Here is a 14,773-nt window from a genome sequence, read left to right on the forward strand (position 1 = left end):
CATCAGTTAGCACAAATAATAACATGATATATCTTCTTTTCATCAAGATAAGCATATTTCAAAGTGTCTGGCAATTGTTTTAATTCAAACACAGGATCACCTTTAGGTAGAGGAGGACCTCCTAGAGTTTCAATAGGCAAATTGTGTTTAAGAAGAGGACGTTGTTCAAAGAATTTTTTTATCTATTTCATTCCTTTCATGCATATGTAAATCATTTTCATGGTCTAGCAAATATTGTTCTAAAGGATAAGTAGGTGGTACAGCAATAGAAGCAAGACCAATTAATTCATCCTTACTAGGCAATTCTTTTTCATGAAGCTTTCTACTAAACATGGAAAAATTAAACTCATGAGACTCATCACCAAAACTAACACCGACAGTTTGTTTCTCACAATCTATCTTAGCATTAACGGTGTTTAAGAAAGGTCTACCAAAAATAATGGGACAGAAGTCATCTTGTGGGGAACCAAGAACAAGAAAATCAGTAGGATATTTTATTTTCCCACACAAGACTTCAACATCTCTAACTATCCCAATAGGTGATATTGTGTCTCTATTAGCAAGTTTAATAGTGACATCTATGTCTTCTATTTCTGCGGGTGCTATGTCATTCATAATTTCTTGATATAAAGTGTAAGGAATAGCACTCACACTAGCACCTATGTCACATAAACCATGATAGCAGTGATCTCCTATTTTAACTGAGATGACAGGCATGCCAACAACAGGTCTATGTTTATCTTTTTTATCAGGTTTGGCAATTCTAGCAGCTTCTTCACACAAGTAAATAACATGCCCATCAATATCTTCTTCCAAGAGATCTTTAACCATAGCAATACTAGGTTCTACTTTAATTTGTTCATCGGGTTTAGGTGTTCTAATATAGCTTTTGTTAACCACGGTTGAAACTTTAGCATGTTCCTTTATCCTAACAGGGAAAGGTGCTTTCTCTATATAAGCAGAAGGAACAATTGGATCAACATTATAAACTATAGTTTCTTCTTTAACTGGTACCCGTTCTTTAATTTCTTCTTTAATAGGTGGGTGATATTTAAACCACTTCTATTTAGGGAGTTCAACATGAGTAGCAAATGATTCACAAAAGGCGGCTACTATTTCAAAGTCAAGTCCATATTTAGTGCTAAACTTTTGAAAAGCATCGGTATCCATAAAATATTTAACACAATCATACTTAAGTTTAATACCTGACTCTTTACCTTCGTCGAGTTCCCAATCTTCAGAGTTGCATTTAATTCTTTCCAAAAGATCCCACCGGAATCCAATAGTCTTCTTCATAAAAGAACCAGCACAAGAAGTATCAAGCATGGTTTGATCATTACGAGAAAGCCGAGCATAAAAGTTCTGGATAATAATTTCTCTTGAGACCTCATGATTGGGGCATGAATATAACATTGACTTAAGCCTCCCCCAAGCTAGAGCGATACTTTTTCCTTCACGAGGCCAAAATTATATATATAATTCCGATCACGATGAACTAGATGCATAGGATAAATTTTTTGGTGGAACTCCAATTTCAAAAGATTCCAATTCCATGATCCAATATCATCGCATAGCCTATACCATGCCAATGCTTTTCCCTTCAAAGATAAAGGGAAAACCTTTTTCATAACTTCGTCTCCGGGTAAACCTGCAAGCTTAAACAATCCACAAATTTGTTCTACATATATCAAGTGCATATTAGGATGTTCGGTTCCATCTCCTGCATAAGGATTAGCTAGCGGCTGTTCTATCATACCCGAAGGGATTTCATATTCAATATTTTTAGTAGGTGCAGTAGGTTGAGGGGTAGCTAATTGTGGTTCCGGACGAGGTGAAGATACCCTGAACAAACCCCTCCAAGGATTGTTTTCCATAGTAACAAGTGACAATAAATTTCAGCACACTATATAAATGTTTCCTTACCAAATTCCACTTACCAAAGGCGCTTCACTCCCCGGCAACGGCGCCAGAAAATAGCCTTGATGACCCACAAGTATAGGGGATCAATTGTAGCTCTTTTCGATAAGTAAGAGTGTCGAACCCAACGAGGAGCAGAAGGAAATGACAACTGGTTTTCAGTAAGGTAATGTCTGCAAGTGCTGAAATTGTAAGTAGCGGAGTAGTTTGATAGCAAGATAATTTATGACGAGCAAGTAATAATAGTAGTAATAAAAGTGCAGCAAGGCAGCCCAATCCTTTTGAGGCAAAGGACAGGCCAAAACGGTCTCTTATGATAAGCAAAGCGTTCTTGAGGGTACACGGGAATTTCATCTAGTCACTTTCATCATGTTGGTTCAATTTGTGTTCGCTACTTCTATAATTTGATATGTGGGTGGACCGGTGCTTAGGTGATGTTCTTACTTGAACAAACCTCCTAAGTATTATTAACCCTTCCACAAGCATCCGCAACTATGAGAAAAGTATTAAGAATAAATTATAACCATAGCATTAAACTTTTGGATCCAATCGGTCCCTTACGGAATAGCGCATAAACTGGGGTTTAAGCTTCTATCACTCTCGCAACCCATCATCTAATTTCTACTCCACAATGCATTCCCTTAGGCCCAAATATGGTGAAGTGTCATGTAGTCGACGTTCACATGACACCACTAAGGGAATCACAACATACATACTATCAAAATATCGAACACATATCAAGTTCACATGATTACTTGCAACATGATTTCTCCCGTGACCTCAAGAACAAAAGTAACTACTCACAAATGATAAACATGCTCATGATCAGAGGGGTATTAAATAGCATAATGAATCTGAACATATAATCTTCCACCAAATAAACCATATAGTAATCAACTACAAGATGTAATCAACACTACTAGTCACCCACAAGCACCAATCTATAGTTCCGGTAACAAGATTGAACATAAGAGATGAACTAGGGTTTGAGATGAGATGGTGTTGTTGAAGATGTTGATGGAGATTGCCCTCCCCAAGATGGGAGAGTTGTTGGTGATGATGATGACGATGATTTCCCCCTCCGGGAGGGAAGTTCCCCCGGTGGAATCGCTCCGCCGGAGGGCAAAAGTGCTCCTGCCCAAGTTCCGCCTTGAGACGGCGGCGCTCCGTCCCGAAAGTCCTCCTCTTATTTTTTCTAGTTCAAAATGACCTATATACCAAAAGATGGGCACCGGAGGTGGGCCTGGGTGAGCACAACCCACCAGGGCGCGCCTGGGCTCCCTGGCGCGCCCTGGTGGGTTGTGCCCACCTGGTGGGCCCCCTCTAGGAGTTATTTTCTCCAATAATTCTTAAATATTCCATAAAAAATCTCCGTGAAGTTTCATCTTGTTTGGAGTTGTTCAGAATAGGTAGCCTGACGTAGCTTTTCGAGGTCCAGATTTCCAGCTGGCGGAATTCTCCTCTTGGTGTGTACCTTGAAAATATGAGAGAAACGGCATTAGAATTACTCCAAAAAGAATTATTATGGATAAAAACATCATAAATAACAGTAATAGAACATGATGCAAAATGGACGTATCAGTTGTGTGCAAGTGTGTGTTAGTTTGTGCAGGTGCATAGATTGGAGACTTGCTTGTGCCTCCTACTGGATTGATACCTTGGTTCTTAATTGAGGGAAATACTTATCTCTACTTTGCTGCATCACCCTTTCCTTTTCAAGGGAAAAATCAACGCAAGCTCAAGAAGTAGCAACTCCCGAAGCGCAGGCTGCGTTCTAAGAACTTAACAGCGTCCAGAGGCATTTGCAGATGCTCTTATCTCAACGCATTTACACACACCAGAGCCACAAGCCAGAAGACCCCTTCAGGAGCTCCAGAGGATCATGCCTAGAGAGAGGTATAGCTCTATACCTTTTCAAGCTTTTTGGTAACTTGTTGCCAAAGAGGGAGAAAGTGTATAGATCATTGGGTTTCGAGAGAGAGAGAATGTCTCGCTTTTGCTCTTTGGTTTTATTGAGTTTTTGCTACTTTGTCCGTTTGATTCGTGCTACTTGTTTGTTTGATGCTTGTGAGATATTGCGTTTGGTTCTGTGGTTGATCATACTATGCTTAATGTGTGCTTAATGTTTATCCATACAATTATTTGTGTATGATCATTCACTTATGTCTTTGGTGATGTGTGCATGTTATTTCACTCATATCATTTTGTGCGCTCCACCAAGATGTATGTGACATGGAAGAGTGACACGTGATCCTAATCGATTATGCTTTTGCATTCAAACACAAATCTTTTAATAATGCACAAATTTAGGGGGGGCTCTTTCTTATCACATACTTCTCAAAGCGACGATGTATTTCATTCATTTAATCATTTGATGAAGCTTTGATCTATATGTTGTCATCAATTACCAAAAAGGGGGAGATTGAAAGTGCAACTAATCCCTGGGTGGTTTTGGTAATTCATAAAAACATATAGCTCATTGAACTAATATCCATTCAAGATAAATATTTTAGGATGTTCAATGATTGGCATGGCATGGACTAGAGATGTGGACCCCTCAAAATGCTAAGGACAAAGATTGGCAAAAGCTCAAGACTCTTCATTTCTGTTTAAGTGATCCAAGATCACATTGAGTCCATAGGAAAGCCAATACTATTAAAAGGGGATGAGGTGTTGATTAATGGTCTACTTGCTCAAAGTGCTTAGTGATATTGCTCCAAAACCCTTAGCCACTTTCTCCATCCAAATATGTCCAAACCCAAATTCCAAACTCGGCCCCATCGATTCTTTCTACCCGGAACCACCGAGTTCATTTGACATAGCCACTGCCAGAAACCCTAACGATTCAGTCACACCGATACGGATCTCGGTCCCACCGAGATGGCCTTGTCAGCGCTCTGTGATCTGTTGCATTCACTCGGTCCCACCGATTTTATGCAATCAGTCTCTCCGAGGTGGCTTGACAGATTCTCTATTGCCTATTGCTTCACTTCGGTCCCACCGAGTTGATGCAATCGGCGCCACCGAGATGAAGTTTTCCCTAAGCCCTAGCACATCGGTCCCACCGAGATTCCTAACGTTCATATTTTTGAACAGATCGGTGCCACCGAGTTGCCTAATCGGTGCCACCGAGATGAGTCAAAAGTGTGTAACGGCTGGACTTTCGCGGAGGCTATATATACCCATCCACCCCTTCTTCCTCATTGAGGAGAGCCATCAGAACGTGCCTACACTTCCACCATTTATTTTCTGAGAGAGAACCACCTACTCGTGTGTTGAGATCAATAGATTCCATTCCAACCATTTGAACCTTGATTTCTAGCCTTCCCAAGTTGCTTTCCACTCAAATCCTTCTTCCACCATAGCCAAATCTGTGAGAGAGAGTTGAGTGTTCGGGAGACTATCATTTGAAGCACAAGAGCAAGGAGTTCATCATCTACACACCATCTATGACCTTTTGGAGAGTGGTGTCTCCTAAATTGGTTAGGTGTCGCTTGGGAGCCTCCGTCATGATGTGGAGTTGAACCAAGAAGTTTGTAAGGGCAAGGAGATCGCCTACTTCGTGAAGATCTGCCCGAGTGAGGCAAGTCCTTCGTGGGCGATGGCCATGATGGGATAGAGAAGGTTGCTTCTTCATGGACCCTTCATGGGTGGAGCCCTCCGTGGACTCGTGCAGCCGTTACTCTTCGTGGGTTGAAGTCTCCATCAACGTGGACGTACGATAGCATCACGTATCGGAACCATGCCAAAAATCTTCGTGACTCCATGGCGTTTGCCTTCTCCAAAACCTTCCATTTACCTTCATATGCAATGTTTTATATTCCGCTGCTATACTCTTAGAATTGCATGTGTAGGTTGATTGCTTGATTTGTGCTATTTGCTAAAATCCGCCCACAACTAAAATTAAGAAAATCATAGATTTTTATTTGGCCAAGTAGTCTAATCATCCCCACTCTAGACATATTTTCGATGTTACACGTGTTCCTATCGCCAGCGGGCTATATGGAGGGCGGCTGGCCAGACGGCGTGGTGGCGGAGGCGCGCTGGGCTCGGGGCGGTGCGTTGGTGCTGCCGCGATCGATCTTCTGAATTCTATACTCTTTTCCAATTTCCAAATTAGTGGGCATTTTTTCAATTATACACTTTTTCAAATCCACCAGCATTTTTTGAATTCACAATATTGTTACCCAAGTTCATGAACATTTTTCAAATTCGCACATATTCGGTATTCGTAGATATATTTTACAAATTCATGTACATTTCCTCAAAGTCATTAACATTTTTTGAATTCATGAACATTTTTTAAATTCACAAATATATTTTTATAAATCTGAGAACATTCATTTAACTTGTAAACTTTGTTAAATTCATGAATATTTTTCAAATTCATAGCCTTTTTTTAATTAAAATTCATAAACATTAATAAATCTTTTTACAAAAAGTGAACATTATTTTAATCCACAAACATTTTTTAATTCACTAATTGTTAAAATTGTATGTAATTGGTAGACAATGAAAAAAACACACACACGCCGTGTGAGGCCGGCCCACACGCCGTGTGTTTCCTATTTGGCGCCCATTGCGCCCGTTAATGCGTTAAACGCAAAGCGGCGCACACATTCCCTACGAGCTGGGCCGGCCCGTTTAGCTTTGTTTTGCCGTGTGAGGCCGGCCCACACGCCGTGTGTTTCCTATTTGGCGCCCATTGCGCCCGTTAATGCGTTAAACGCAAAGCGGCGCACACATTCCCTACGAGCTGGGCCGGCCCGTTTAGCTTTGTTTTTTCTTGCTAAGCAAAAACTAGAACCGAAGGTCCGTTCGTGGTGATTCGAACCCGCGATCCCGCTGAGCTAGATAACATGTAGTAGTAGCCACCAGGCCACAACGCCACTTTTGATAACTTCTTCCTTTTATCCCTCTTGTCTTGTTCTATTTTTTTACTTTTTCCTTTCTCTTCCTTTTACTTTTATTTTTTATTTTCTCTTAAATCCGTGAACCTTTTTCAAGTCGTTGATATTCTGTTTTTCAAAATCGAGTGAACTGTTTTTTTTCCAAATTTGTGAAAATTTTCGAGAATTGATGAACTTTTTCCGAATTTGTGAACTCTTTTTGAAAATTGATGAACATTTTTCAAAGTCGATGAACATTTCTTCGAATTTATGAACTTTTTTTAGAATCTATGAACCTTTTTCCAAAATCAATGAACTCTTTTTAAATTTGTGAACCTTTTTGAAAATCGATGAACTTTTTTTCAACATCAATGAACACTTTCTCAAAATCGGTGAACTATTTTGAGTGCATGAACTTTTTCTAATACGTGATTTTCTTAGGTGAACTTTCAAATTTCGTTCACATCTTTTTCAAAAAAGTTCACGTTTTTCTTGAACCTCTCCAAGCATCATTGCTAACGTACCAAATTCTCATTTCGCAAAACAAACAAAAACATACCAAATTCTCCAAGCATCAGCAGTCGAACTCGAGCTGGCTCGTCAATTTCACAGATCAGCTGGATGAACCAATCTGGTCCTGTTGACTTGATTGAAGGTACATCAGGGAGTGTCCATTCAAACTTTTGGCGGTGCCCGACTTGACCATAGCGCCTTCCAGCCCTCGCGACGGCCATCGGGGCAGCAGCGACTCGACGTAGTCATTTGCCCATTGTGTAGATCATCCGAAGCCAAACGATAAGCACTTCTCACACTAAAAACTCCGTTTTTACGGAGCCCAAGCTATGAATCCTCGCCAAGATGATGAGAGGGGCAAATTTTCTGGATCTCACAAATGTTCACTGGAAGAAAAAATTGCTATAGTTTTGTGTTGTCCCAAAATTGGCATTAAAATTGCAAGACAACAAAATAAAATAACATCAATATGTATATGTTAGGTTGTGTTTTTAGGTTTGTAATTTTACGTCATAGAAACTAAAAGAATGTGCTTGTATATGTTCTTACGTATTTTTTTACTCATTGTTTTTGAGATAGCTCACCACTCATACCGAGTGGTCGTTTTTCTTCACTCCCTATGTATTATACAATACAAATGACATAAAAGTATGGTGTGGTGGTATAAAATATACAAATATTTGAAGCGAACTTTTGCAATATATTTTAAGTTAAAATGTCCAGAATTGAAATATTTGTGTGGAGAAACATTTCATAACAAAGGGGGAGTCAAACAAAATATCCCCCCTCTGCATTCTTTGGGAAAAGAATGATATACTTGAGCAACATATAAACAGAGGCGTAGGCCAGCAAATCTGTACAAACTGATTCAGCATCAACTAGGGAAAACAGGGCCCGGGCATACAATTCTCTCCCACAGAACCCCACACCCAACCTTTCTAGCCAAGCTAAAACTGAGAATTGATCACTTGAGCTTTGATCAGGCAAGCAACGGCGCAGACGTATCCTTGCATCTCCATTTGCGGCTGTAGTAAGCGTAGAGCGTCAACTGCGTTGCTCCCAGGACAACTCCAAGCCCGTTGGGCAGCTGAAAATTCAGACGGCGAGAAGTCCAATTGTCAGCACATGCATTCCCACAGATACATCGATTCAAGCAAATTGAATTTGAAATCGGATAGGGCGCTTACGTAGATGAAGAGATCACGCAGCAGCACTCCGTATGCCGCGAAAGAGGCGCTCATCAGCAGCGTAGAGAGCGAGAGGTAGAAGGGCATGAACTCCACGCACTCCGTCCTGATCACCACTCCCTGAAGAAGAAACGATGGAGACATGTGTGAGAACAGTTCCATGATACGCCGTTGCGCGCCGATGGCGTACGTACTCCAAAAAGGATGATCTAGGTAGGAGAAATTTTGATGAGGAGCCCAGGTTGAGCGGACGGCGTACCATGACGGCCAGCGGGGAAGCAAACATGGAGATGAGCGACGCCATGCTCACGGCGCCGACGAACTGCTGCCGAGTCGGCTGGTCGAAGAAGGCGATGCTCGCGTGCGCGACGAGGGCGAACGCGCAGACCAGGAGAACCAGGAGCCCTACCATCCTCAGCTGTGGAGGAAATGGATAACAGAGTTCAGTACAGGAATAGTATTGCAGTTGTTGTTCCCCGTTGGAGTGTTTCTGAGATGAAAGTGAAACGGGTTCAGGCCGGGAAGGAAATTACCCTGGTCTTTCTGCTGTCGGCGTAGATGAAGAAGAGAGAAATGTAGGCGAGCTGGAACGCGGCGCCGGTGCCGTTGACGGTGGCGACGAGCAGCCGGCCATCGGAGACCCAGGGGAGGCCATACCAGAGGCAGATGAAGCAGTTGAGCAGGGAGAGCAGGTAGGGGAGCCCGTCGAACTGCTCCGTGGACTTGGCCTTCAGGATCCTCTTGAAGGTCGGCCTGAAAAGGCAACAACACAATCCGTCGTCAGAAACCTCTCTCCACCATGATCAAAACAAGGGGGCGAGGCAAACAGCATGCATGTATATATGCTTACACTGGGGACAGGAAGAGAGCGAAGGCGAAGAGGTTGCCGGCAAAGCCAGCGGCGAAGCAGGAGATCTCGTACAGGGAGAGGGAGTCCATGAATGAAAGATTGAAGAAGCCTCCTTGTACCTTAGCTTTTCCACGTCTGCCTCCTCAGCAATGTAACCCCGTGGCTTTTGTAGCGGGCGGCACGGCACGAGCCAAAACCCCACAGCCACAAGTTGGATTGTATGGTTGAATCATCGGCAACCTAGCCCTGGGAACCGGCCTCTTCATTTATTTATTTTTCGCGCCTATGGAACGGTAGGCGACTGCGAGCATGCGTCTCCACTCATCAGTTAACCAGCAACTTGTCTTGCCTCTGCTGATACCGGGGCTCCCTTTCACTGTCGTGTATCGCATGGACGTGGTCCGCAGCGGCATGAACGTGTTTTTTTGTCAACTAGCTCATTACTGGCGCACTGGCAAGATCATTACTAGCTTTTACGAAAAAATAAAATTTACTACCAGCTATCTACAGACTATCGTTTTCTGCGGTCGGATCTGAAGAATCTTTCCTGGTGTCCAGGTAGGTTTTTTTTTTTAGGTAATGGCGTCCAGGTAGTTGATAGGTTGGATAGCGGATCATCGCCATGAACACAAATCGGCCAAGTCACTCTTTGAACTTGTGGCCGAAAAGGTTGGATGGCCACCGCTTGCTTGGCCGTCATTTGACCCATCGGTCTCCGGCCCTAGGCAGCCATGAGATTGGACGGCCGACAGCACCTCTGAGAAGCGGAGCGGATGACAAAAAGGCGCGTTTGAGGCTGACACGCCTCGCCATGTCACTGCTTAGAATGACCAGATGGAATTCAGCAAGGAGAAATGCAGCGGTTTGGCAATTCTATGCTCAAAACTTGTGAAGATGAGTCATCAGTTGAGCCAAATATAAGTGGCTAAGACACGCCATCTTTCAGACACTGCTTCGCAAAATCGGGGTAAACCTTGCCACACTAATATTTTTCTTCTTTTTTGGTCTTCACACTAATCTTCAATTCAAAGATCTAATAGAAAGTTGACCTCAACAAAATCACCACGCTAGTTTGCCAGAATAAGCAACATTGCATTCCAGGTGAGCCTTTTTCCTTAAAGTTGGGAAAGCAAGCAATGGAGCTCAACTATTGGAACAAAAAGAAAAGGCAAGCAAGGTATATAAGTCGACAAGGCAGAGCCAGCATCTTTACACACTTCTTAGTTCATAAACAATATTTGGGCCAAATATATGCACGTCTGTCAGACTGCAAGTTCACTAGTAATTAAGTGCAATCATCTGATGGAAGATGAACAGAAACGAGTGTAACCCATATCAGGATCTTTATTTTTGTTTCTGTATTGAACATTCTGATATGATGTGAGGAACTATTTAAGACCACGATAAATAACATCTCAAATTGTAACAGGGCCATTAAAAGGGACGTAACAGACGATACCTCCCGACATATAAGTATAGAAAATAAAGACCAAAATTTTCACTGTTGACCCACTTTTTAACTCATATGCTACAAGGACAGCAGAACCTAGAACATGCTAGACAAGGGGTAATACTCAGAATACTGCACCCAGGATTTTAACCACAACCAATACAATGTAACTTTGCACAGCAAGACACGGAAAATACGGGTGGAGAGAAACATCAGCTCGATGTCATTCAAAATCCTTCAACTCCATCATCTGTGTGAGCACTCAACGAGCCTAGTTACAGATACCCATCAGCTTTGCACAACTTTGCATCTTCTGCCTTCTTGCTTTCCAAGTTCCTTCCAATTCATGTACCTGAGCATAACAAGGGCATTTCTTCAAGGATGCTAACGAAATGTAACTTAGCATGAATGAAGAACAAGCACAAGACACCGAAGGATCACTATAATCTTTTACCAAGGTACTATTATCTAAGTCTTGACAGATTTTTGAGTTTATTATCCACATTTTCGTGCATATCAAACAACAGTAAATATAGAGAATGCATCAGGGATAGATTGCAGATGAATTCTCAAGATGAAATCAGCCAACGATCCTAGTTAACTGAGTGGTATGTTACTACTTATCAGCTCCAGAGCTATCTGTTCTTAAAATGAATAAGAGTACAGAAAATATCGCAGAAAAGGTGCCTCCTAGATTTCCACATGTAGCAGGGAGCAGGTTCTTTAAAATAGTACAAAGAAGGTCTCCTAGTACTTCTCATATAAGCTCAGAGGCAAACACACATAAAACAAAACACATGAAATTTGGGAAATTCTTTTGATGTATACAACATGACTATTCCCCACTAATATAAAAAATGTAGGGTGCAATTTTGTGTACATGTATATTGCAATTTGCAATGAAGTTAAATGAGTAGTGTGTTCTCGGTTCATACGTAATAGTGTCCAAATGCTACAGCTATATAGCACATGTCAAGCTCATCAAACTTCTAAGATATTCTCTGCCAAATAAATGACTACTAGGTCTAGGACATAAGGAACATCATATGATTTGACATGGGACCCGGCCTCTTATAAATGCAGCACAATCAAATTTATTCAGGTACCATATCACGACACTCCCAACACATGGCTCGTTGATATCTTACAAATAACTCAGTGCTAAGCATTTGATTTAAGAAATCAGTTCTTTGTATAAAGCTCATTACATGTATGAGACTGAGATCTAGCATGATATGATGCCTCCATACATACTGGAAAGCTTAATATGCCCAAAATGGTGCTTCTATTGTATAGATAACTCTTGGCAACAAAAGGGCGGCACTAAGATTGAAGAAATACTTGCATGATACAGAGCAACTGTACTAATAAACCCAGCAGTCATAAACAAATTGAAAGATTAAGGGCCACATAAAAAAATGATCTTAGACAGCTTGTTCAAAGTTTTCTTGCTGGTATCATTTTCTCGTAACCCCTTAAAATATGTTCCCAGCTGCAGACATGTATTATTACCATGCTCTCAATGATGGTCTCAGCCATTGTGAATACATTTAATCACAAGTGCTGCTACATTTAATCCTAGAAAAACAATTCCAGACATGCTTGTATTAAATATGATACATGTCAATACTGGGAGCATACCAATTTATCAAGAAGGGTAGTGGAAAGTGAGCAGACCGCACTAGAAGGTCAAAGCCTTTGATTTGAAGTTAGTATTTACTGAACGGCTGTTCTCCGGCCATTTACCTAACAAATGATTCAAGTTTCCCAGTTGCATCCAATTGTTTTAGTACAGATTTCAGATGTTTAAGTTAGGCATAGGGAATAGAAATCTGCATCTCATGTTCAAAGGTGCAGCACACAAGATTTTGTTCACTCACAATTTGCACAGAATTCACACAAAACAATTGATCGAATGGCACTCTCACTGAACAGGGCATTATAAAACACAATCATAAGCACAGAACCAACTCACCTCCATCTATCTCTCTGAACCACCAAAGACTTCCAAAATCCCACAGCAATTCCACCATTTTGCCCGATGCCCCGAAGCAGCCACCGCCACTGCCGGTCCGCGTACCACCTGCAACAAAAGCAACCCACCTAAGAGAAATCACAGCTTCAAAATATGGAGAATGGAGGGTAAACAGGCAGAAACGTTGTGTACCTCTGTAGTCTGCGCAGCAGCTGGCTCACGAGACCGTGACACCTCACCCTTTGCCTCCGGTTCCTGCACCACAGCAGCGGTGTCCGCATCCCTGACCACAACCTCATCGGCCTTCGTCTCCGGTTGATGCGCAGGATGCACCTTGGCCGTGTCCCGGATCACCGCCTCCTCGCTCTTCACCTCTGGTTCCAGCACCTCGGGTGCTTCGGACACCACGATGTCCTGCACCTCCGGTTCCTGCACCACGGCATGCGCCTCCGCCCTCACATCCACCTTACCCTCTTGTTCCCGGTCAGCAGCTTCAGGCGGTAAAGCATCAACCATGACCTCCTCCCCGGCCTCGCCCGTGGCGCCCTCATCAGCGACCTCGACGGCGCGCTCCACCGGCACCTCCGACGTGGCGCCCTTCTTCTCCTCCTCGGCCGCCTCCGCCCTCGGCGTCACCATCTCCTCGGAGCTCTCCATCGAATCCTCGCTCGCATCCACTGCGCCCACCACCGAACACAAGCACACGGCATCAGAAACACACACACGCATCCATCATATTATAGGGCACGAAAGGAAGCGAGGCGAAAAGGCGAACAGCTCGTAAAGCGGGCGGTGGGAAGGTGGGGTGGCCGGCGCCAGCGGAGGGCGTACGAATGCCACCCTCGCCGCAAGCGCAAAAGGCGATTCCTGCCGCCCCGCTGGTGCCGAAAGCGGCGTGGCGCAGATCTGCCCCCGGCTTAAAGAGGGGGGAAGGGGAGGAGGGGTAGATGCCATGCGTACCGGGAGGAATGTTAAGTTTGATTGGTAGGTGGTTTCCATCGCTGGCGGCGTCGCCGTGGCTCGAGTTATTGCTTCCGTTGTTGTTGGTGGTGGTGGTGGCGCCGCCGTTGGACCCGGCAGGCTGGCCCCCCTGCTGCTTCTTCTTGAGCTTCGCACGCTTTTTGGCGCCCTTCGGCATGGCGGAATTCGAGGGTGCGGCGCCGGCGGGGCAGCGGGCGATGGAACGGGAGGGGAGGAGAGAGGAGAGAGGGGAGGAAGAGGAAGGGGAAGGAGATTTGTTTTGTTGTGGAGGGAGGGGATCAGTTTTTGTTAGGTTTACGCAGATGGAACAAATTTGAACGGAATTATATCTATTTTATCCGTGGGGAAAATGTATCGTTTGTTTCTCAAGTTACATGTGCAAAATATTTTTGTCCAAAAATCTGTTTAATTTTTTTAACAGACGCAGACGATACATAGGCACATACACTCACCTCTATGAACACCCGCACACGCATTCTACCCCTATAAGCACCTAAGAGACTGAACCGGCACATCATTTTGAGATTGACGAAGTCGCCACAGACGTCTTCATAGTTGACGGGCACATCACGAAGAGGACTGAAATAAATACAGAAAAATGAGAGCATCAGTGCCAAGTCTAAGACTTGAACGTACACCACTATCGTCCTAACCATCCAACAACAGATTGGTTCGTCAAAAATCTGTTTAGTTGCTCAGCGGGTTATATTGTCATGTTAGAAAGAGGATTCCTCGGTTAGTGAATTTTCAAGTATATTGTAGGGATCAGTTAAAAAAGAATGTTTGTAAAGATTGCAATCTTATGTATTTAGGGTTATCTTATGTTTGTTTTTTCAACATGATATGTTTGATCCAGTTCAAAAATATGTATTATTTGCACTGTATTCTCCATTGGTTGTGTCAAACAAGTTAGAAAGTTTTCTATGATTTTGCAGTGGTGTAAGCAAATATGGTTTGGTTAAAATCCTTAAAGAGATACTACCACCTCCGTCCTTATTTAGTAATTCCTCG

The 14,773-nt window shown here is 43.0% G+C and overlaps 2 protein-coding genes across 2 annotated transcripts; both read right to left on the reverse strand.

Moving 5' to 3' along the window:
• Window positions 1-7,998: 7,998 nt before the first annotated feature.
• Window positions 7,999-9,652, reverse strand: LOC109751623 (bidirectional sugar transporter SWEET2b). The gene is made up of 5 exons (XM_020310507.4): window positions 9,357-9,652; window positions 9,040-9,259; window positions 8,766-8,924; window positions 8,507-8,626; window positions 7,999-8,406 (listed from the first exon to the last, which is right to left on the reverse strand). Exons 1-5 carry the CDS (start codon window positions 9,443-9,445, stop codon window positions 8,299-8,301), a joined length of 696 nt encoding a protein of 231 aa, XP_020166096.1. The 5' UTR covers window positions 9,446-9,652; the 3' UTR covers window positions 7,999-8,298.
• Window positions 9,653-10,747: 1,095 nt separating this feature from the next.
• On the reverse strand, window positions 10,748-14,060 carry LOC109751622 (uncharacterized). Its single transcript, XM_020310506.4, has 4 exons — window positions 13,742-14,060; window positions 12,974-13,458; window positions 12,782-12,889; window positions 10,748-11,158 (listed from the first exon to the last, which is right to left on the reverse strand). Exons 1-3 carry the CDS (start codon window positions 13,917-13,919, stop codon window positions 12,788-12,790), a joined length of 765 nt encoding a protein of 254 aa, XP_020166095.1. The 5' UTR covers window positions 13,920-14,060; the 3' UTR covers window positions 10,748-11,158; window positions 12,782-12,787.
• Window positions 14,061-14,773: the final 713 nt, after the last annotated feature.

Source organism: Aegilops tauschii, chromosome 3 (assembly GCF_002575655.3).
Source record: "Aegilops tauschii subsp. strangulata cultivar AL8/78 chromosome 3, Aet v6.0, whole genome shotgun sequence".
NCBI classification, from domain to species: Eukaryota; Viridiplantae; Streptophyta; class Magnoliopsida; order Poales; family Poaceae; genus Aegilops; species Aegilops tauschii.